The sequence below is a fragment of the Gavia stellata genome, chromosome 14, assembly GCF_030936135.1.
Source record: "Gavia stellata isolate bGavSte3 chromosome 14, bGavSte3.hap2, whole genome shotgun sequence".
In the NCBI taxonomy this organism is placed as follows: Eukaryota; Metazoa; Chordata; class Aves; order Gaviiformes; family Gaviidae; genus Gavia; species Gavia stellata.
This window is the reverse complement of record NC_082607.1, coordinates 20537549-20560420: the sequence shown is the minus strand read 5'-3', so window position 1 is coordinate 20560420 and position 22872 is coordinate 20537549. Positions and strand designations below refer to the sequence as shown.

At 43.6% G+C, this 22872-nt stretch overlaps 1 protein-coding gene across 2 annotated transcripts in view; it reads right to left on the bottom strand.

The window, feature by feature from the left end:
• The window catches only part of PAK3 (p21 (RAC1) activated kinase 3), a 76237-nt gene that overhangs the window by 15953 nt on the left and 37412 nt on the right, over positions 1–22872 (bottom strand). The window contains exons 2-8 of one of the 2 annotated variants that reach the window (XM_059824215.1): positions 22209–22405; positions 15710–15810; positions 12002–12046; positions 10719–10872; positions 7834–7871; positions 5112–5243; positions 3976–4138 (exon numbers count right to left, since the gene is read on the bottom strand). In XM_059824215.1, the coding sequence (XP_059680198.1) occupies positions 3976–4138; positions 5112–5243; positions 7834–7871; positions 10719–10872; positions 12002–12046; positions 15710–15810; positions 22209–22383 (808 nt within the window). In that variant the 5' untranslated portion in view covers positions 22384–22405. The remainder of the gene's footprint in view (positions 1–3975; positions 4139–5111; positions 5244–7833; positions 7872–10718; positions 10873–12001; positions 12047–15709; positions 15811–22208; positions 22406–22872) is intronic. The other variant, XM_059824216.1, reaches the window with a different exon arrangement.

Genomic DNA, 22872 nt, shown 5'->3' with positions numbered 1-22872 from the left:
ATGATGGATAACAAGAACGGCAGTACTCCTCAGGCGCCAGTGTTGGACAGACAGCTGCACAAATGAGATGCTGATAATTTCATGAGTACAGGCGATGTATTTCAGAAGCCAGGCCAGATGGGGTGCTGCCGCCTCCCGGCAGCTCTGAGCTGCAGCAGCGGGAAGGCAGGGCTGGCCCGTCCGGCACAGGGCGCCGGACAGTCCGGGTCATCAGCCACTGTGGAGCTCATGTGCCACCAAAAGCTAAAATTAAAGCATGCACTGCTTGATGGCTTCTCGCCCACTCGGAGGTGTAGGCAGTCTGAACGGGAAGGAAAGAAAGCAGTAATTAGGATACTGTGTTTGTGTCGAATGAAAGAGCCAAAATCTGATGAACTCAAACAAATCTGAAGGAATAATTAAAAAAAAAACAATATTGTTTTATCTGGTCTGGTAGTTTCCTAGATAAAATACAAACAATGAAGCCTAAGGTCATTTGCTCAATGCAAATGACTTCTAAGAATTTAACTTGGAATGTACATCACTGAAATACTTCAAGAAGATTAGTTCAGGAGGTAAGACTTCCAATGTTTCGCAGCATATTTTGTTTGACTGACCTGGCAATATTTCTGTATCACAAATGCAAACACATACTTATTTGTTCGCCTGTGCATCCAAAACAAAACTAGGTGATGCGCTGTTCACTCTAAGGAGTAACAAACACCTCTCTCCCCTGCCCAGGCCCTTTCTCTGGCACAGAGGGCTTTAGCATCCAAATGGGCATCCGACTGGATGCTTAGCCAGGAATCCTGCCTGCCAGCACAGCAAGAAGACGGGGCATCAGCACCATCTGGTACGCTCCCTGCTAAAACAATCTTGCTGGCCTTGGCAAGATGGGTAACGGGAGCTGCAGGGGAAAAGGTGTCCTTTCCCCGTGGTACTCCCTCCCCTCAGCCGGCACTCCAGGAACGCCAGCCAGAGCCCACTGCGGATGGCAGTGTGAGCACCTGCATGATGGCTGAGGGTGCCGACACAGTCTCAAGTAGCCTGACGTGGTCCTGCCCTGTTGCGCCAGCCTGCACAAGTTAGAGTAACTGCATTGTCTGGAGTCTAAGCCAAGGACGTAATGCTTTCAGGACCTGGTTAACTTTTCGTAGTTTCATCTCACTGAAAAGTCTAGCGTAAGACGAAGCTTTCATTCTGCTTCTCTGCAATGGGTCTCCACTACAAAATAACTCTTCATCAAGAAGAATATGACCAGAGGACTCTGGGACTCCCTTTTAACTGACTGGAAGAAGGGATGTGAGACAGGAAAGCACACCCTCCTGCTCACACTGATGAGCTTAACCATCCCCTACACAGGGATCCCCATGAGACTCTGCAGTACTAAACCAAACACTGCCGTAATCCTGCACTGGGCTGGACAACAGGAAAAACACCGTGTTGTCAGTGTCTGGCTAGGTGCTATTTTCAGCTAGTTAATGGAGCTGTGTATCTATCAGAACAGATATCAGAAGTTCATGGAAGTTCACGTTAGAAAAGAATAAAGAAAAAGACTGCAGAACACATAGTTTGAAAAAGAATTTTCCAAATTTGCCCCTGATTTTGCAGTTCAGGTTTCTGGTGGTTTTCCTCAACACTTGAGTAGCTGCTTTCCCAAGTTAGTTGTTTGCGACTCGTTTCCTGTGCTTAAGCCAATGAACGTTAAATATGACAGCACTAAAATCAACAAAGTGACTGGTATGTGGCTCCAGTTCAGAGAAAGACTCCCTACTCTGGATAAAAGATAAATATATCAGCTATTTTGATGTCTTTAAGCACTTTCCTTTATCAAGTCCTAAATTAAGGGGATAAGAAAGCAGAATTGGGCCACTTCTGTTTTATAATTATAGTGGAACATATTCATGATTTCCTTACAGACAGAATTTTGTTTGATCTTATCTTAATATTACAGGCTTTACTCCCTAGTAAAACGTGTAATGAAAGTAGCTCTAAAAAACCCCAAGTTATTTCAAGCAATAAAGAATTATGAAAGCAACTTAAGATAAAAGAGGGCAGGGGACATCTTCCTAAATGCAGCATAAAATCAATTGTGGGGGAAATAGGCAAGGTGGAGAAGTCATATGAGTTAAAACAAAACGGGAAAAACCAACCACCACACATGCTTAAGTATAATTAGCCCAGGCCTATAACAAAAAAGCATCACCCCCCTTTTCAGATAGCTTCATGAAAGCACAAAGAGATTTTCATTGTCCACATCACAATTTGCCCCAGGCAGACCTTCAGACCTTGCTCACTTGGTATCAAATTCTTAAGAAAGAAAAAGCCTGAAAGCATGTAACATTGCAAAGATACAACCCACAATAACTCAAGGGCTCAGTCCTAACCTGGCATACCCAGAAGCCTGAATAAACGATACGCATACTTACGTTCATGTATGCAGAGTACCTGCAGATCTCATGGTGGAAGCCTGCCTCAAACATTTAGCCTCAGTTGAAGGAGCTATAATTCCTCCCTTTATAAGCTGACATACCTGCAGGTAACTATCTGCTCTGGAATTTATTCCATTGTGCCCTCAGCTAATGCTATTGAACTTATCCCTTGGATACTCCCTAACGGCACTGAGATTCAGTTCTTTACAGTCCTGTCAACCTGCTAAAGGTGCAGAAAACTCTACACAAGCAGCTGAAATCTCACAGCTAAGGAAGGTTTCAGCCTCTGCAGTCACACCAGCCATCGGTGGCAGGGCAGGTATGAGGAAAAGGTCGGTAGAGCCCAAGAATGAGCACTGACAACCACCGTAAAGAAGCCACAAGTCAGACTGCACCCCTTTACAAGAAGTTGCCCCCATTAAAGACAGAACAGTACTGGCTTTGAGATCAAACAGAAGGAGGTGTAGATCAATCCACTTTTTGTCCTAACAGTTAATGGCAGACACAGAGTAAATCGGGCTACAGTACGAATCCAACAATTCATTATCTGAGAACACAGCACGGGCAACTATTAGGTGCAAGAAGCAGATTAAATTGGTTGTAGTGCAGAATCATGAAAGGCTTGATATGTTTTCCTAGAGTATGATCTGTGCAGGGGTTTGGGGCCAATGGTTAGGATTCTAATAGTATTAACTGGCTGGGAATTAGCTATGACAAAGTGTCGTGTATCTGAGGAATATACAGTGGATGTGCTGGAGTCTGGCTCCTGAGAAATGCTTGCAGTGCAGTTTTACCTGATCACACCACACAGATGTGTCTCTTTGATACAATTTTACAAGCACAAAGCTAAGAAATAAAATAAGGATTGTTAAAAAAAGTTTTGTTCTTTTTCTTCTGGGGCATATTGAAAACATCTCTTCCTCTCTATCCATGGCACCAACTGATGTTCTTTCAAAGGAGTTCTCTCTGACAAAAACGTAGAATTCTTATAAAAACAAGCTCTGATATATTAGTAGCAATTGTAGTAGTAGCAACAACAATCATAAAAACGACACCAATAGAGTATCTGGGGCAGGAGAGCTCCTTGAGGCTGAAGGAATCAGCTTAGTGCTGTAGTTGTTTACTAGTTAAAAAAAAAAAGCCACACACCAAAAACCCAACAGATTTCTGCAAAGTATTTTGGCTCCGATGACTGGTGAGAAGTCAGGAGCCTAAACAGAATTTAGGAACCCAAATATTCTGTTCAATCTGGCCATCAGCACACAGGAGTTCACTAGGTCATTCCCTAGGTCTCAGCCTTCTGCTCAACCAGAAACAATCTCTGTCTGCTTTTGCCTGTAGCGTAGAAGGAAGCTCAGGCAAATCCAACCCAGTCATAGCTGCCCTCAGAGGCAGAAGGAATACCCAGAGTGCTCTCTCGCTTCCTCTAAGCACAATAACAGCTTGTGTAGGGAGTCCTAAGTGACTCTGTGACGCTAAACTGAGGACGAACATTTGGCACATAGAATCCTGAGACATGCATACCGTGCACTGCTGTATTAGACAAGACATACAGAATACATACTCAGTTTCTCTAGGATCTCCTCGTCTGTCATCTTGGATTTTTTTCGCTGCCGGTCTGTGTTTCTGTACAAAGTGTTTGTGTTCGAGTTTTCAGGTTGGGGAGTGGTGGCTTCTTTAGCTGGTGCTGGGGCAGCGGCAGGTTCAATTACAGAGCGGGTATAGATCTGTGACAAGAAATTATTCTGTGTCAGAAAGGCAGCTTGCAGAGATGTCCCTGAGATCATATTTCAAATGCAAACCCTTAGGAAGATGCTGTCTGCCACATCCAGGGCTCTTAAAACGTTTGGTTTTGCTGTCCAGTTCTCAAACTGAACAGGCAAAAATGAAAGGCTACTTTTACCCAAGTTCAAGGCCAGTTTCATTTTCAATTTTCATTGATTATCTGAAAGATGACTGAAACAATGAATTTACTGTGTTGCGAGGATACCGAAATAGATCTGTCCAGGGCCCCGAAGCCTTGTTCCTTGATGCTCGTGTATTGTCATGTGTAACAAAATGATGCTTCAGTTGGTACATGTCTGAACAGAAGCAGGGAGCATTCCCCTTTTCTGATCATAACTGTTGAACTGACTTCTCATTGGTATTTCAGGCTTTGAGGAGTGGCCATTCGGAACCGTGTTCCCGTCGTTCAGAGATCTGTCTTTTCTTTACAATGCACAGCTGTGTAGGATTTTTCTCACCGAAGTTCAGCCATGTAAAAATTAAGGGTGTGGTCTAAGCTGTTCGTTTAGCTACTTATATTGTCTGTGGAGAGGAACAGGTACCTGCAGGGGCCAGTTTCTCCTATGTATCCTGCAAGGGCGGGAACTGTGTCTGATGGCCACTCGCTCCACTGATGACAGCCTACACAGATACTTTGTCCGAAGTTGCTCACTTCTACAGACCTAGCATTAAAAGACACAATGCTACCTCTTATCTGATACAAAGATAAATTCACACACCCTATCAGAATCATGGGGAACTCATGACTAAATGGGAAAGTTCAAAACAGATCTTCCTGGTGCCAGTGGCCTGGGTGAAGGACTATGTCATGGTAGGACTCCAGCCCTCGGAGTCTTCATCTGCAAGTGCTGTCTGATCAGAAACACGCAGCTCTGAATTACACCAAATACAGTGCTGACCAAAGCTGGGACTTACCGATTTTGTATGTTCAGGCCGCGGTGCAATAACAGGTGGAGGTTCATTATCATCTTCCTCCTCTTCATCATCTTCATCCTCTTCTTCAGAAACAGAGGGAGCCAGAGGGGGTTCTGATGCTGTTTTTGTGCTCTGTGGACAGACGGTAGTGTGAGTGACAGTCACCATTTTGGCACTTGGAGGGTTTGATAATTAGACACAACTTTAGTCTGCTTAGACATCAGAAACCAATCTAGACATGCCCATAGTCCTACAGGCCTCAGTTCTAAATTACACACAGCACAATACAATTCAAAGGTTACAAATTACCGTGTGTTCTGTTAATTTGTCTTGATGTTTTTCATTTTTGCTAGAAACAACTAAATCATTCCCATGCTTAGTCAAAGTCTAATTTCACAAAATGTAATGCTTGAATATATCACCAGAAATCACATCTAGTTGTCGGTTAATTGCTTTGGCATTGTGTTTACAGAAATGGTGAGAGCTAATTAAGCTAACAGGTGTCTACTGCCTAGGTTAATTAACACACTTCAAAGTGCAAAGCCTCCTTCGGCGTCTTGCTGGGAATTTAGTTTTGGAGGGAAAGGCCATTTGTCTCTTTATTATTTTACCCATGGGGTAATCATATTGCCTCTTCCCACAGTGATGAATTTTCCTGTTTAGCAGCTCCTTTTTCAGCACCATCCTCTTCTTTACCTAATCATGAGTTAACACATTGACCTTTCCACTGTTTGCCTGTTTCTTGCCACAAGCCAGAGCGAATGCCGCCCTCCCGCAGCAAGGTGCATCCTGCCGCCCTGCCCGGGGCTGCCAGGCAGGCACCCCGCCTGCTCACCCGGGCTCCCGTTACAGGCAGCGGGGAATAAAAGCCGCCTGTGCCAGGGTGCAGTCGACCTTCAGGCAGACTCCGAAGACGGGGCAGGCAAGGGAAGCCCTGCCTGTTCAGTTGTCTACACGTAAACTGAAGCCCACAGTGCAGATATTTAAAGTTAGGTGAGTTGAACCCCCCCACCGCAGTCCCAGCTGCTACTGAGAGGCAGGGGGTTACGTTGTCACGCATTTGCTGGTGAAACAAAAAAACTGAAAAGGTGCCTTGTAAGCATTTACCAACTGCTTTAAAGCTGGCTACAACAGGCCACTTAGAGGACTGAAGCAAATCAAAAGCACTATTTTAAATATTCCCATCTCATTTGTGTTATCTTTGAAATGGCATCAATTTGGTCCAGTATAAATACCAGTAAGGGACAGTCTGCAGGAAAGACGGAGACCTAATCTGTGTTTTACTGACTAGACGACTGTATCGCCGCCTTAAGTCACCTGTACTTGAACACACTGTCATATAGATACACCCACAGACACAGAGTATTGTATTTTCTGTGAGACTCAGCTCCGTTACCCAACTTTTAAAGGTAAATGGTGAAACAGGGTACTAATCTGGCCTAGGTAGGGAATGATACATCAGACATTCTAAATACCGGTTTAAGGGCCAACTCTGTCAAGCAAGGGGTGCCCTAATGGGAAGGTGAATGTTACTTTGTCATACATTAGATCAGTGTATAGCTTTCTATGCGTCATTAGCCCTTTGCTTACACAGGGATAGAAGATGATTAAGGGAAAAATAAAGAAGGGAATAATGACATTTCTGTTACGTCAAGTTCTTAGAACTATTTTTTCCACTGGGCTCCATGCTTGGTCTGACAGCACTAAATTGTGCAGCTAGAACATATACAATGTCATATTATTTAATGCCAGACTCCCATTAAGAAGTGAAATGAAATTAAAGTAATTCCAATGACTGCTCGATCCTGTCAGAGAGTTGTTTTCCCTGTGCTGTAACATTCAACCAGCATCCCCTGAGTCGGTAACTTTTGAAAGCTGACATCTTGACTGTCTCACCACTGCCTACGTCTGCTCGAACAAAATACCACAGCATCTGCCAATGTGTCCATACCCACTGGAAAAGCTGTTGGGAAGGCTCACTATGCTCTGTGAACCCCAAACTTCCTTTAATAAAAAACACTTTTAAAAGATAATGGAAGTGGCATCAATTGAAAATCTGAAGTGTGAATATTCAAAGATGATTTTCATTTCATTATACACACTCTCTGCTGTGTAATCACAAACCTAAAACTAAGTTGCTTAACACTTGACAATAAAGGCCAAATCCCCATTCAGTCATTTGCTATTTAATGCACTAACATTAACACTAATAAATCTGGTCAATATTAATGTGGATGTCATGACTACATCTCTGGGATTGCTATGGCAATCCAGTATTAATTGGAGTGGATGATTATTTAAAACTTTCTTTCAATGGTTCCAGTGAGTTACATATCAATTAAAACCTTATTTATATTCAGCTACATATCCAGCTGTACTAAGAATAAATCATAAAATTTAATAGGAATGGATTCTAAGTTGTTAAAACTAAATTAAACTGGGCTAATTAGACAGTACTGCATATTGTTGCAAATTATATATTCCACCACGGCTAAGAACAGCAAGCAATCTTCTGTCTGCAAAACCAGACTTTCATCTGTTTAAAAGTTCTTAAACAGAAAATTAGAAAACAGCCAGTGATCCCTTTTCGGCTGCCACAAAGACACTAAAATGTACTTTCTTTCAGCCTACAAGGCTCGCACTCCATCACAAAAGGCAAAGCTCACAGCTTGCTCCACAATTCTTAAACGCTATGAAAGTAAAAGGTCACTTTCACACTCACCGAAGGATGGGCTTCTATGTATCCATGGGCGCTTTTATCTGCAACGTGCAAAGGAAAATTAACCAGATGTTGTTATAAAACTGCCTGTTGTGGGGAATCCCACAGAACAAGTAAATCCAAATAGATAGCGTTTTTCTTTTACAACATCCCCCCAGCAGCAAGTTATTTTACATAGCAAGCAAGATAACAGGACAATATACTACGTTACTCTTTTTCTACAGTTTCTTGTGTCTATTTTCTGCCCTGTTTTGCCAGTAAATAAAACATAGAAACTTGGTCAAGAAAATGCAAATTGTTCTTTAACAGTCAACGCTTCTATTCCACCCAAGAGCTAAAACAGCTTTTTTACTTTTTTTTTTAAATAAATTACATACATTGATTCTCTTTATCTTGCTGAAAATGTTTCTCCATAAAAGCTTCCCCAAAATCCCCCTTAGCCATGGCCGTTCTATTCTAACACAGCACAGTAACAGCTCCTGAGTTCAGGAGCATACGCTGTTTTGAATTTTGCACTTCATCACAAAAGTAATGGTTATTTCACCAGACATTAAGTGTCAAGTTAGACAGTCAAATCTTTTAATTACGGAACTTAGAAAAAAAGATGCTTTCCCTCTAAAGAAGAGAAACATTGGTAAATTTTGGAGATAACTGCATTGATTTTAGAAAGACTTCTGAGAAGCTCTCCCAGTCTGCATTTTGGAAGTTGTATTGGTTGAACCAGCAAATTGAGGAAATTACAGACTCCACTGCCACAGACTATCACGCGTAGGGAACCGAACCACTGCAGGTTAAATTACAAATGCTGTCCACACCCTCTTGGATAGAGACACCCCCTTATTAGCTGAAGCTGTTGACATGAGCTTTTACCAAACTAATGGTATCTTAATGGCATTTTTGTTTAAAAATCAACTCAGTTACTAAGGAATAGCAAAAGAACACATCAATACAAAAGCCAGATAGGCTGTGCCGAGTAAAAAACCTCCACTTACTTGCCAGAGATGTCACCAGCCAGAGTCTGTCAGGCAGAAAAAAGAAAGAATAGGCCAAAGAAAAGAAAAATGCGAACGGCAACATGGACACGCTCGCTCGTTTTTGCTGCAATTTTGCAGACTGTACACAACCAAGGGAAAAACTTACACCCCCATCATATTTGCAGGCTTTTGGATGATAATGCCTAAACGATGAGAAACTTCCTTGAATAAGCATGCTACAGAGCTTGCTCTCCACTGAGCTCGCTCTCGACAATGAGCCTTCCTTCTCATCCTCTGTGACATTTCTTTTACATCACAACAGCAGCCATTCTAGGCTGTTTTTGACTTTATGCATAGCATTCCAGATCTTCACAGAATCATCGAGGTTGGAAAAGACCTTTAAGATCATCAAGTCCAACCATCAACTAACACCCCCATGCCCACTAAACCATGTCCCATGATGCCTCGTCGACATGTTCCTTGAACACCTCCAGGGATGGTGACTCCACCACCTCCCTGGGCAGCCTCTTCCAGTGCTTCACCACTCTCTCGGGAAAGACATTTTTCCTAACATCCAGCCTAAATCTCCCCTGGCGCACCTTGAGGCGATTTCCTCTTGTCCTGTCGCACGTCGCTTGGGAGAAGAGACCAACACCCACCTCTCTGCAACCCCCTTTCAGGTAATTGTAGAGAGCGATGAGGTCTCCCCTCAGCCTCCTCTTCTCCAGACTGAACAACCCCAGCTCCCTCAGCCGCTCCTCATCAGACTGTGCTCCAGACCCCTCACCAGCTCCGTCGCCCTTCTCTGGACACGCTCCAGCACCTCAATGTCCTTCTTGTAGTGAGGGGCCCAACACTGAACACAGCATTCGAGGTGCAGCCTCACCAGCACTGAGTACAGGGGCACGATCACCTCCCTACTCCTGCTGGCCACCCTGTTTCTGATACAGGCCAGGATGCCGTTGGCCTTCTTGGCCACCTGGGCACACTGCTGGCTCATATTCAGCCGGCTGTCAACCAACACCCCCAGGTCCTTTTCTGCGGGGCAGCTTTCCAGCCACTCATCCCCCAGCCTGTAGTGTTGCCTGGGGTTGTTGTGACCCAAGTGCAGGACCCGGCACTTGGCCTTGTTGGCACTCATACAGTTGGCCTGGGCCCTTCAATCCAGCCTGTCCAGATCCCTCTGCAGAGCCTTCCGACCCTCGAGCAGATCAACACTCCCGCCCAACTTGGTGTCGTCTGCCAACTTGCTGAGGGTGCACTCAATCCCCTTATCCAGATCATCAATAAAGACATTGAACAAGACCGGTCCCAAAACTGAGCCCTGGGGGACTCCGCTTGTGACCGGGCGCCAACTGGATTTCGCTCCATTGACGACTCTCTGGGCTCGGCCGTCCAGCCAGTTTTTTACCCTGTCTGAGCCACGATTCGCCAGCTTCTCCAGAGTCTCCAGCTTCTCTACGGCTAACGCAAAAAAATCCTTGAAAATTCTCCTCTATCACAAAGTATCACAAAAAAATCTTCATAGTCTCTAACCTATTGTTCAGAGGATCCAAGAGCAACTCATAAAACGCACAAAACAAGTAGACCCTGTACCCCAACCTGAACACTGTGAAGGAACAAGGATGTGAAGAAACAAATGTAAACATGCCCTTTGGCCACTAATACTTCTGACTAAAAATGGTAATGATTGTTCCATCTAGTATCTTACTTAGTTCTAAAAACAAGTGACAAAGAAAAGTCACAGTTTCAACGACATTTAGGGGACAAAAGGAGAAACAGAATTCATTTCAGAGGTATTCCACAAAGTGGCATTTTTTAATGTTGCTTCTTGACCACTTGAATGTTGAACGTCAGTCTGACTCATTTTGGGGCCTGACACACTCCCTTTTTCGCAGCAAGATGTCGACTTACCTCCTGACGTAAAGCTCATATATTTCTGGTTGTTAACTGTTTCTTTGGAATCATAAAATTTGAGAACATCTAGAACAGCTTGTGGGTTCTTCTTCTGCTCCAGTTTTGTTATGTTGGAGGTCTGTAGTAGCCTGGCCCACTGCTCTGGAATGCCCTGTAGATGTCAAGTGGAAAGAATATGGACTTAGAATATCTAACAGCCGCAGCCTCACAGATCTTTACCAAGATCCCATGCTACCTGGAAGATTACTTTCAGAAATTTTGATTGACACTTTACAATTAAAATCAGTAGCTTATACATTAGATGCAATCATTCTCTTCTCTATCAAAATATAGAGCTAAAACCAGGATCCAACTTTAAAAAGAAAAGAAAGTTATGATTGTGATAGGAAAAAAAGTGCATGAAACTCATCTTTAAATCAACTCTGCTGTTCCATGGAATAATGATTTAAGGCTTAGCTTGTTTTCCTGGTGATTCAGTGCAGACATAACAAGACTATTCTATATTTGTGGACAACATAGTGTATTTTAGGAGCTTTACACTGGATTTTTAATGCTTAATAACGCAAACACATTTTGCTGAAATGATCACTGCTGTCTGATTAAAAGGGAAACCCCACCCTGATACAATTAATTTTCAGCATACCAGGGAACACTGCAGGGTTAAGAATCTGCATTTAAATTCTCAAAATCGTAACACTGAGTTGTACCACTGCTGCTAAGGATGTCTCTTTTTTGAGCTCCTGAAGCTCTGTAGGTTCTCTACTGTAAACATACAGAAACCAGGGACTCAGAAAACAGGCTGAGAGTGCCAAAGCCTTGCATGAATTCTGGGACATCTTATGAGTGAGAGTGGCATTTGAAAATTGATCCAATGGCTGAAAGTCGCAGCTCTGCATTGACATTTTATTGATGAAAAATTGCTTTAAATATCCAGTATAATTTCCTAAATTTGAAAGCCTGTAATTTTCCCCATTTACTGCACAGCCAACATCTACCAGCGAATTGTAGGGTCTACGGAATGAAAAACGACACCTGAAGTACATTTAAACTGAGCGTTGGTGCCACCCCAATCTAGGTAAACACTTTAATATAGCTTCGTCCTAAGAAGTTCTCCACAAAACAATGTGTGACATGGGCCTCCAAAGTTTAGGATTAATGAAAAAAAAAAGTGGGATAAGCCAAGCAACAAATCTACTGCACACACATCAACCTGCTGCTGCAGTGCTATGACATCTCAAAGAAGCATTTTGATGCAAGATTCTTTTGGGCCTGTGACGCACCTCTGGGAGCTTCCCTGTGCACATCTGTGAGCCATAGAGATCTGGCTGTAATGGACGTAAATAAAGAAAGAAAAGAAAGTTAAAACAGAATGTGGGACAACTTAGAAGGTGGTAGGAGGAAACCAATGGGCCAAAATGGGGAAATCCCATCTAAAATGGGAGTTACGAGGTAGGTACCAAATAGATTAGGTGGTGGACAGGCTACAGGAAGGCAGGCTTAGGGAAACAGAAAAATCACAACTGTTCCAAAGTTTGGAAGCATCATTCCCCCTCCTCTCTTTTTTAAACCAGTTTTTCTCTCCCTCATAAAAATACAGTACTGAGGATTAATGGCAAGTGACTGGAAAAATTACCTGTGATTTCTTTTTTTAGTTAAAAAATGAAAACAGTAGAGAAAAATCTGGGCTTTTGCTGTTTGTCTAGTTTTGAAAGCCAGGTTAGCCTTTTTGAATGGTGCTACACAAGTTTTTTCCAGTGGTTCTCCAGCCCCAAGATCACAAGTGGCCAGAGCATGAGTCAAAGTGCAGTGGAGAAAGCAGCTGGTCAAACTCAGATTTCACACTGGGAGGTTGTGTATTGTCATAACGCAAATAATCTATGCGTGTCAGACTGAAAATCAGGACAATTCTGAAGAAATGCTTCATTAGATCAATAATGTGCAACTTCTTTGGATCTATAGCCACAACCTTCTCCCATTTGCTAATGTCATAATCTTGAAACTTTAAAAGTTTGGTGGGTGACCACATTTTATTCTAGACTGGGGATCAGGAAACTCTTTCAAAAATGTATGCCTTACAAAACGCACTCCCCAAAGCCCTGCAAACCACACTTCTTCCTCCATTCAGAAAATGCAGCTGTTTCTTCAAAATAAATCAACAGAAAGCTCTAGCAGCATGCGCCCGCCCAACAGTTTCCAACCAATTTTATTTTGAGCTTTAAGAGCCCTACTTCTTAGCAAATGTGGTTGCTCCAAGCACAGTGAAATGGAGATATAACATACGTTTATGAGCAACAACACAGCTTGGTGCTCAAGCCTGAAAGCCGAAACTCAGGAGCTCATGCAACTTTGATTTGAGATGCAACTAACAGCAATCAGGTAATGCAGCTGGGGGGTGACTGTTAGGTGTCAGAAAATGGCCCGATGCATTGCACATAACCAGTAGAGCAGACACTAGTGGCAGGACAACTGTGATAATTCGAAACAGAAAAACCCCCATATATTTGCACATTTACTGGACATTCCCATGGCACTTCCAAACTTTTGAAAGAGACAGACAGTGTGATCACTAGACAGTGGGAATATTTTTACGTGACATGGCTAGTGGCAGTCCCTTCGGCAGGACGCACTTACCACACAACTACGCAGCTGATACACGGGTTGTATCCAGGTTGGGACAAATCAAACATGCCTGATGTAATGTGTAACGTACTGCTTGCGTCTGGGATTAGTTGGGAGCTGATAGCTAGGTCTTAATGGCGCAAAAATCCCCTTGCTTTGCCTGACATTTTAGTCCACTAAGGACAGCAGTGTTAAGTCCTGTGCTGGCAAGCTGCACTGGGGAAGTCGCCTGTCCCTTTGGTTTGTTCTGAATTGGTTAGAGCCTTCTCAAACCGCAGCGCTGCACTTCCACGCTTTAGGAACAAGTATTATTGTAGAAATATTGTGCAATTGTAAAACAGCAGCCATCTAACGTCCGCTGTTTTGAAAGGGAAAAAGATATTAAAAAGAAATTGTGCTACAGCAATAAAGCTGGACATACTTAGCCATGTATCACAGAATCACACAGAATCACTAAGGCTGGAAAAGACCTGTAAGATCATCAAGTCCAACCATAGCTGTACAATCACCTGTTCTGTAAAAGGTCAGGACCTGTGCTGGTGGCATCTGACACCCCCAAAAAAATAATCAAAAATCTCTGATGCTAGAGACTGTTTTGACACATTGGATGATAACAATAACATTCAAACTGATCCAAACCGTGATCCCTGAAGTACTGATAGAGAGTGCTTGTGCTCAGAACTGAAGTGTGTTAACCTCGACGTCCCTCCTTTTTGTTCCAGCTGGCAGGGACGTGAAACTAACTGGGATCCTCACCACCAGTCAGTCTACGAGAGAACACGACTGTGACCCATCGCGTTTGCATAGACCCAGAAGGAAAAAGTCTGAAGCACAGGGTAGAAATAAAGGCAGAAGGCTGAAAGGAAGAACAAATATAGAATAACAACAGCTGAACATTCAGTAGGGAGAGCAGTGAAAGGAGGAAGGAAGGAAAGAAAAGATAGACAGGAAGAAGGGATGCAAACACAAAAGGGAGAAAACAAAAGCAGAAAGTAACACAATATATAATATGATACCAAGATAAAGGGAACGGCACTGAAGATTAACCTGAACAGTAACGTGGCTACAGGGAGAGACAGAGAGGAAAAAAAGAGAAAAACCAGGATAGATAGCAGGGAAAACACAATTTTAAACACTTTATGCTAAGTTTCTGATCAAAAATGACCACATCTGGGCTTTTTAAATGAGCATTTAATCAAGCCCTAGGGTTTGGCACAGAATAAATTGTGAAGTAAGATTTTATAAGTGACATCTATTTTAAAAAGGCTAATTAACTAGTCCACATATTTTAAATGTAGCTGTATTTCCTAATTTCTAAGGATAATTCTATTTCACCACTCCTTTGAAGACATGCTGTCATTAAATGTGTCTTTTTTTCTTCCATTGTTATTGTTATTGTTATTATTATTATTACTACTAAGTTTCCAGCTTTCCAAAATGTTTTTGAGAAACAAAAATAGCAATCAAAGTAAAAAATGTTGAAGAAATCACATTCAGGGCTCAAATTCTGAAAACTAACCATCCTTTGTCCAGGCAGATGATTTGTCCCATCCTGTTTGGTGTACGCAGCCAGTCAGCACTAGCACACTTTACAGTTTTGACGCAGGGTGATAACACAGTCTGACCACTTAGCTCACAGGGTACTACTTATGGTATGGAGAGTTGCTAATGTGTCCTCTCACCTCCACAGTTCAACCAAATGTAAGTTTACTGCCATTTTGGCTTTAAGGATTAATGGTTTCAGCACCTAACTAGTAGTCTGAGAGAAAATGCTTTGAAGCTTCCTGCAGACTTCAAGGAGCTTCTATCAGACTCATTTTTCCCAAGACTTCATCGTGATATAAGCAGAAAAAACTGACTGCTATTTTATTAATACATAGAGGCTAGAAACGTGTCTGATCACCTAGTCTATGGACATCTTTTGAAGGATATTAAATTAAAATGAATGGACTTCCACAATGCTGCCGCTTTCTGGACGTCTCCAAGGGCTGTCTGCAGAGCAGCTGGGCTTTGCGCTTCGGGGCTGACTGCCTACAGCAAGACATACACTATGCACATGTGTGTGGGTTTTTCATGCTTTTCCAAAGACACTGAATAACCAACCCCTGTAGCAGCTTGTGGCACTGATAAAAGCGTACACCTACGTCCTTCCTAGTTTTCATTTTCCACAGACACTCTGCTGACAATCCTTGGAGAAAAAAAAGCAGCCTGAATCAGAAGTCAAACACTCCAAATCCTAAGCCCTACAAATAAAAAGTCTCTTTCTTCACAGCCTGGCTGCTGTCATCTGACGTTTCTGGCAACAGGAGGTTATTTTACCATCAAGAAACTAAAAGCTCTGGTAAGCATGCAATACAGCGGTTACTTACTGTGAATTCTCCAGTGACGGCATCAAATCCCACATGAATGGTATGTTCAAAGTCTGAAGGAAGAGAGATCTCGGGACGTTCTTTCTCTTTCTTCTTGTTGGCTAGAGGCAAAACATTAACACGCACTTATTTTCTGCACAGCTTTTCATTCAAAAATTTTCACAATCAAGTGTGCTCAAAATAGGATTTTAAAAGCGGGAAATAAATCACCTAACGTCCACCTTACTTGACAAAGAGACCCAAACTAACACAACACCAGCCTAACTGTCAACCCCTGTTTGGGAAGGTCTAGAAGGTGTTATTTCATTTTGGTTTTCTTCCAATCAGTGTCACAGCTGCCAAAGCAAGCTGTTTTTGAAGTAGCCTTCTTCGGCTATCTCTAACCAGTATGATTTCTATTATCAGTCCTTTCTTTCATCCAGTCTTCACATCTAGCAACTACCTCCTGTTTGACTTTGCTCTATGGGTTCCTGCAGAAGTAAAGCACCCGGGACACACATGTGCATGCCTGTTTGCATGTGTGTCTTCTCCAACACGCCTTGAACCTGTTGTCAAACTCAGCCAGAACAGAGAGGAGAGGGTTATGTAAGATAACCAGGTTCCCACAAGTTCTGTGAAAACAAGCAGCTCAGGAGAAGACAAAGATCCTATTCCTGCCTACTCTCTGAGTAAAAGGCTGAAGCAGCAGCTCTGTATTAGAAACCACAGAATCTGCAAAGCAACAAGATCCATAAATGCCATTGGAAAAGCTTCATTTGAGCTCTGAATTAACTAAGACGCACAACCATAAACCCCAGGCTTTATTCGTCTCCAGGAATTCCTTGTTTTTAAATCACTCCACCAGCATTCACAGAGTGTGGAGTACCCTACTGAGAGAGACAGACTTGGAAGTCAGTCAATCTGCATGTTTCTCATTCTCCTCCTATTTTAACACCTTTTGAAAGTAACATCCCTTGTGGTCATCCATCTCCTGTGCTTTTTACTATTGACAAATCTCACTTCAGCCCAGTTTTATTGACCCTGATAAAGAACGAGTGGGATAAAGGCTGAGAGAAGCTGCCTTCACTCTGATGCATCAAGAATCCATGTTCAACAGAGATTTCTCTGAAAAATGGTGACAATAATGCCAGTTCTGGACATCTCTCAAACACCCAGATAACCACAGCATAAACCCACATTCAAACATCTATCCTGCTGGCAGGTACCTGAAATATTTGGCTTCCCTGGAGAACCAGCATGCTCCAAGACTAACTACCACGTGGTTGAATAACACAGGACAAAGCTATCTGTAGGATCTTCTCCAGTGCCAGTGGTGTATCTGTAACAGCCGAGGGGGGAACTGCCATTCTACCAAACGCATTTGTCATTTCAGTGGAAAAATTACATGCTAATGATTGGAACAGAACAAATATTACAGTGCCCACCTGCAGTATGCAAGAGTTATTAACACAAACTCAGGAAATAAGACAGGCATAAAGCGCTCATGTAGAATACATATAAGTCACATCTCACATCTTTAAAGAAAGCGCTCTGCACCCCAGGATCCCACCTCTCCTCTGCTGCCCTTCTTACCGGTTTAATGCGCGTCTGGTTTACACATCCTCATCGTGGTCCTGAGCAGGCTTGGTCTATAGATCTGATGTGACATGACTTCACGCTAACAGTTGTGAGAAACCCAGAGATATACAAGAGGTTTATACTGTGCCTATCACAATGGGACTCTACATCAGGATCTCTAAAGGCCAGTGCATCACCCTTTTTTAATGACAATATGAAAAAGAATACACGTGCCATAGTTACACATCAGCAGGAGAGAAAGGAACAGTTGTTCAGGTCCTGTCTTTGCCTTCCATATTCCCTCAGTGCAGTGCCAGTGACAGCCATGCTATGCACATCAAAACCAGCTGGATGAAGACAATTTTGTGTGAGTCTTATTTCAAAAGCAAGTGTGCCCTTCTACCAATATCAACCAGGATGGAGCTTTACAAAATCTATTTTCTGGCACATCAGTCTTCTAACACAAAGCACTGCTATGCTCATGGACTTTTAATTAACATTTTCCTTTAGTATTTTAGTAGTGTGTTTGCCAGCTTCCTAAGTTTACCTAGGGGTCTCATCCAAAGGCTCAACTCGCCATGTACCAGCACCCCTCCCAGCCTCGGTCTGGTTTTGCTCACGGAGAGTAGCTCCATGAGGCCTCTCTTTGCACATCTTTCTTATTCTACCTTACAGCCTCCTTTAGTTGGAAGATGCTCTGCTCTTCATAATTATAGTCTAGAGTATTTTGGATGTTTCTAATCCTTTCTCTGCATTGTTGCATTTATCTTCATTAAATAATTAACTGTCACCTTTTGTCTGTACTGCACACCCCTACACAATGTTAAGTGATGAATTATTTTCATTTAGCATTCAGTAAAGACAGCAGCAATATATCAAATACAAATGCAAAGGCTTTTCCCCTTCTTTTATCTCTAAGATGATGTTGTTTAATTTTCAGGATAGATGTTGCCAGTTACAAGATGTCATCTCCATTCAGCATGTATAACTTTTTATTGTAGATAGCAAATCTGGCTTCTCCTACCTCATCATTTGCAAGCAAATGCAGTGAAAATTAGATTTAAAGGGTCATCAAATACAGTTCAAAGCAACAGTCAAATCTAGAAGCGAAATAAGGCATTACAGAGAACGTTCCATCAAAAGCAGCACTTGTCCGTTCTAGGCCTCTCCTGCCCGGGGGCAAGTGTTCCAGCTCATTCCCCAACATTTGGCTCATCTGCTTCACAGACCTCTGCCTACCAGACTGGGGATATTACACCTACGGTCCAAATGCTGATAAACTATAAATTAAATACAGCGTTAAACATCTCCTTGCAAGACACTCACCCCTTGCCAGTCTAAAAACTTCGACACTTCTGTCTGTGCCCTGCAACTCAAACCACTTCTGTTTTACATGAGCTGGCAAAATGATTCGACAAGGCATGACTTCTTTGAAGCAATGACTGACTGGACTCAAGGGTTTTATACTGGACGTTCCTATTTGATTTTCTTATAAGTGCCCCTCACAATACAGGCCTGCTGCACAGCAGTTAGCCGTGCGGGCCACCCACACCACCTCAGCAACCATTAGGGATTAAAAGAGAACAGGGAAAGAGTTTTCTGTCTTCCACAGTCTGCATCATCACCATCATTATTATAGTAAAAGAGCAGTTGTTTGGCAGAAAAATGTGACTCAGCTAAGTGGCAGCTTTTCTCCAGAGAGGGAGGAAGGGTTTGACCTCACACTTACGCCCTCCTGTTCGCTCGTCTCCTCTTCATCTCATTCTGTTCTTTCCTCCATCCCCTCTCCCTTACACTGCACTCATGCTCTCCTCCCGTCCTACCCCAGCAGCCTTGTCCTTTTCTTTCTCCTCCATTAATCTTAACCCCGCTGGGTTTTTCTCCTTCCCTGTTTCCTTGTTTTTCAGTACTGGAGGCAACAAGGTTACTAAAAGTCAGACTCTGCTCCCATTCGCAGCTAAGTCTAAAGCAGCTTCGATGGAAGTGATATTATTCACCCAGTAATCTTAATACAGATGGACCTCTTCAGCTGAAAAGGGCATCTGAGCTGCGGTGGGCCTGCTCCCCTCTCATTTGTTTAGGTCAAACACTCTACAGTGCCTCATGGAGCCACCAGTTCACACACAGTATTTATTTATTTCCTAGCACGGCAATTACAGGTGGTTTAATGAAAGAAGAACAAGGCTGTATCAAACAACCAGAAGAACTCAAGTCATTTATTTCTTCCTGCTCTCAATTCTCCTGAGTTAACAGCTCTCTGCTGAAAGGAAAGCACTGAAAGCTGTTGCTGGCCCTCACCTTCCACTGGTAACCTTTTAACAGGACCACCAACACCTGGGCTCTGCGCTTGCCTAGACTCTTAAAGGTCCCAACATACTCTCCACGGCGGCTCCCATCACCACCATTACCTCCAAGGAAGGAAAGCCAATTTCACAGCTTCAGCCCGGGCTGTGGGGGAACAGGTTCAGCTCCTTGCTCCGCAAAGACTGCTCACGGGACGCTGGAAACCTATTTCCATATGTCTGCCTTGGCTTCCTGCCCCCAGGAAACGGGGTACCTTACCCCAGAGACGGGGCGAGAGGAGCTATACCACGGAACATAAGGAGGTCAGGTGCTATGGGAAGGCGCACGACACTAATGCCTAAGTGGCTTGTTTCAACTGTAGAAGCACAGAGCCATCAGTGGCTTGCCAAAACAAAGTTTTAAATGCAGAAGTGCTCAAACCCTAACTGAAAACCCTACACTCCAACAGGGGAGATACCGCGAAAGATTGCAGGTCCCTGAGCGCCGCAGTCCCGGCATACACCATTGCCTTGGAGAGAATACACCGCAGCATATCCATCCTCGCACCCCTCCTGTCCGGTGAGCAAATGAAAGACAACAAAGTTCCTGCAGGTTCAGGTGGAAACACCCTGCCATGGTGTTGTCTTCGTTCTGTTCCCTAGTACCAGTGGTGTAACGCTGTGATGCTGCGAAGCACTGCAGTAGATGAGAGCAGCCGTATCAATCCCCTTCTGTTTTGCAGGCAGGACTCTCAAAAATGTGTCACTGGTTCTGTGAAGCACACGCAGGCCAGCTGATACCCTGGACCCACAAACCAACCCTGAGATGAAACCACCTCAAGGGGCTCGGCCAGCCAAGCTAAACTTCCTCCATTTATTATTTCACCCAACAAAATTAAGCTATAAATCTTAGCTTACTTTCCCTCACAGTCACATTTAAGATCATGATACTTGTATGTTTCCTAAGACTGCTCTGACTGGTAGTTAATTACATCCATTTTTAATGTCACTGATCATTTCCAGGAGGGGTTGTTTCTGGATCTCCCCGTTTCTGCACGCATTTCACACAGCGCCTCCTACTTATCCCTCGGCGAGGGATAACACAGTCCTGCTGGCAGTCAGGGGAAGCAGTGACCCGAGTCCTTCCAGGAATTAAACAAGCCAGGAGAGATTTTAATTTTGGCCTTTAAAAAGAATCAATTGAAAATGAATTTTGTTCCCAGAAGGGAACATTTTGGGAAGCACTCTGCAGAGCGAACCGGCCAGGTCTGCCTGAGGAATGGGCCCATCCAGTCACAGCCTTTGCAAGAGAGGAGCCATCAGGACTGTCCCTGACTGAGGGGAGGAATGGGGCTGAAATTGTGCCTTCCTCTGCCTGGGAGGGGTTCTGAATGCCAGACTACCCCCAACTGCTCCACATGACCTGTGGAAGAGACTCATGCACGGGGCAGCCGAGCAGTGCACGTGAGCTCCGAGGGAATGACCGCAGTTCTGTAGTTCTGAGTTCTCCTTGGAGGAACAGCGATGCACATCGAAGGCGGAATCCCTATCAAAATCCAGCTGGATTTCGTGCTGCTGATCACAGCCCCTTGAGCCCAGCATCTCAGCCGGTTTTCAGTCCACCTCATGGTCCACTTACCTAGATTGTACTTCATCAGTTTGCCTGTGAGGATACCATGGGAGGCTGTGTTGAACAGCTTACTAAAGTAGAAATACTACCCACGGCTCTCCCTTCACCACCAAGCTTGTCATCTCATGGTAGAAGACTGTCAGTATGGTTCAGCATGAATTCCCCTTCGTAAATCTGCGCTGACTACTCCTGATCCCATTCTTACCCACCAAGGTGAGGCTGACTGGCCCGTAGTTCCCCAGATCCTCCTTCTTAAAGACAGAAGTGACATTTGCTTTTTTACAGTCCTCAGGAACACCCCCCAGTCACCAGAGCCTTTCAAAGATAACCAAGAGTGGCCTTGCGGTGACATCAGCCAGCTCCCTCAGCCCTTGTGGGAGCAGCCCATCAGTTCCCACAGCATTACAAAAAAAGAAGATCCCTTCCCTTAATTCTGTAAATACACTAACTCAAAGCACACTCCTTGCTGCAAATGCATTTCAAAGAATGCAACTGAAATGCGGTTCCCCGCGTGTTTAAAAGACTCTCTTCCTGTAACCACACCACGCAGGTTTTAAACCAAGCCATTCTGCGTCCACTCTCACTGCAAAAGCAACAAGCAACAAGTGCCTTGCTCCTGCTCCTGGAATGTAAGTGCATTAAAAAACCAGCCCAAAAGTGTCAGGCATGTTGCCTTCTCACTTCTGCAAATGTACTTTCAAAAGTACACCACCTCATCTCTGTTGTTACTACAAATGCAATGCAAAATCCAAAGGAAAGGATTCCCCAGCTTTACTATAAAGTTATTTTTAAAAGGCAAGTCGCACAACGTGTGCACGTTTTACTGGCTTTTCAAAGACAAGAAAGTAACTGACTGAACACCTCCTCCTCCTTTGAAACATGTTACCAGAGTAATTGGAACAGAAGGCTTTGGAAGGACTTTTAACCCTATTCTGCAACTGGAACAGAAAGAAACCAGTGGCAGAAAGTAAACACGGCAACCAACAACCAACAGAGATGTAGCCACCCATTCGCACTGCTGATACTTTACTTTTATCCCCTCCTCCTGGGAAGATGGAGCGAAGCCTGGCTTTCTTGTTCTTCTCCTCGGGGGCCATGGGGAGCGGTTTTGAACTGTGGTTTAGTGCTGAAGAATCGCGATTGTTGCTGTTCATTCTCAACGGTGGGGCTGGAGGTTTCTCTTCAATATCCAGACTATCGGACATCTTCAGCAGCCCTCACAGCCTCCTGCAAAAGCAGAACAGAAAGCATGCCTGTCAAGTAAGGATGCCAAGGCTGGTGTCCCGGGGAGGAAAGAGGGCAAGAAACGCCTTCTGGTAGAATAAGGAAGCCTCTTTATTAGAAGTTTGCTCTGAATAAGGTTACTGCTGGTGGCTATAAATAAATGCAGTGGCCAATTCCTAAAAATCACTGTTACCATTAAAATAAAGCTTTTTTAAAATCCCTGTTAAAGGCTTTTAAAATTTTTACTTACAACTTTTTTCCTTTAGTTGTTTACAGTCCAAATTTTCCTCTAAAACCAGAATTCCAAAGCAAAATTTAAATGAAACTGCCTGGTATCGTAGTGACCCATTTTTATGATGCATGTTGGGAGGATATGGGCAGCAAGCATTAAAGATCTCTGTTCCCTCCCTGCTCTGTGTTTGGAGAGGGTTTAGTCCTGGGAATGTGGGGCTTCAAAAGGAATATCTTCC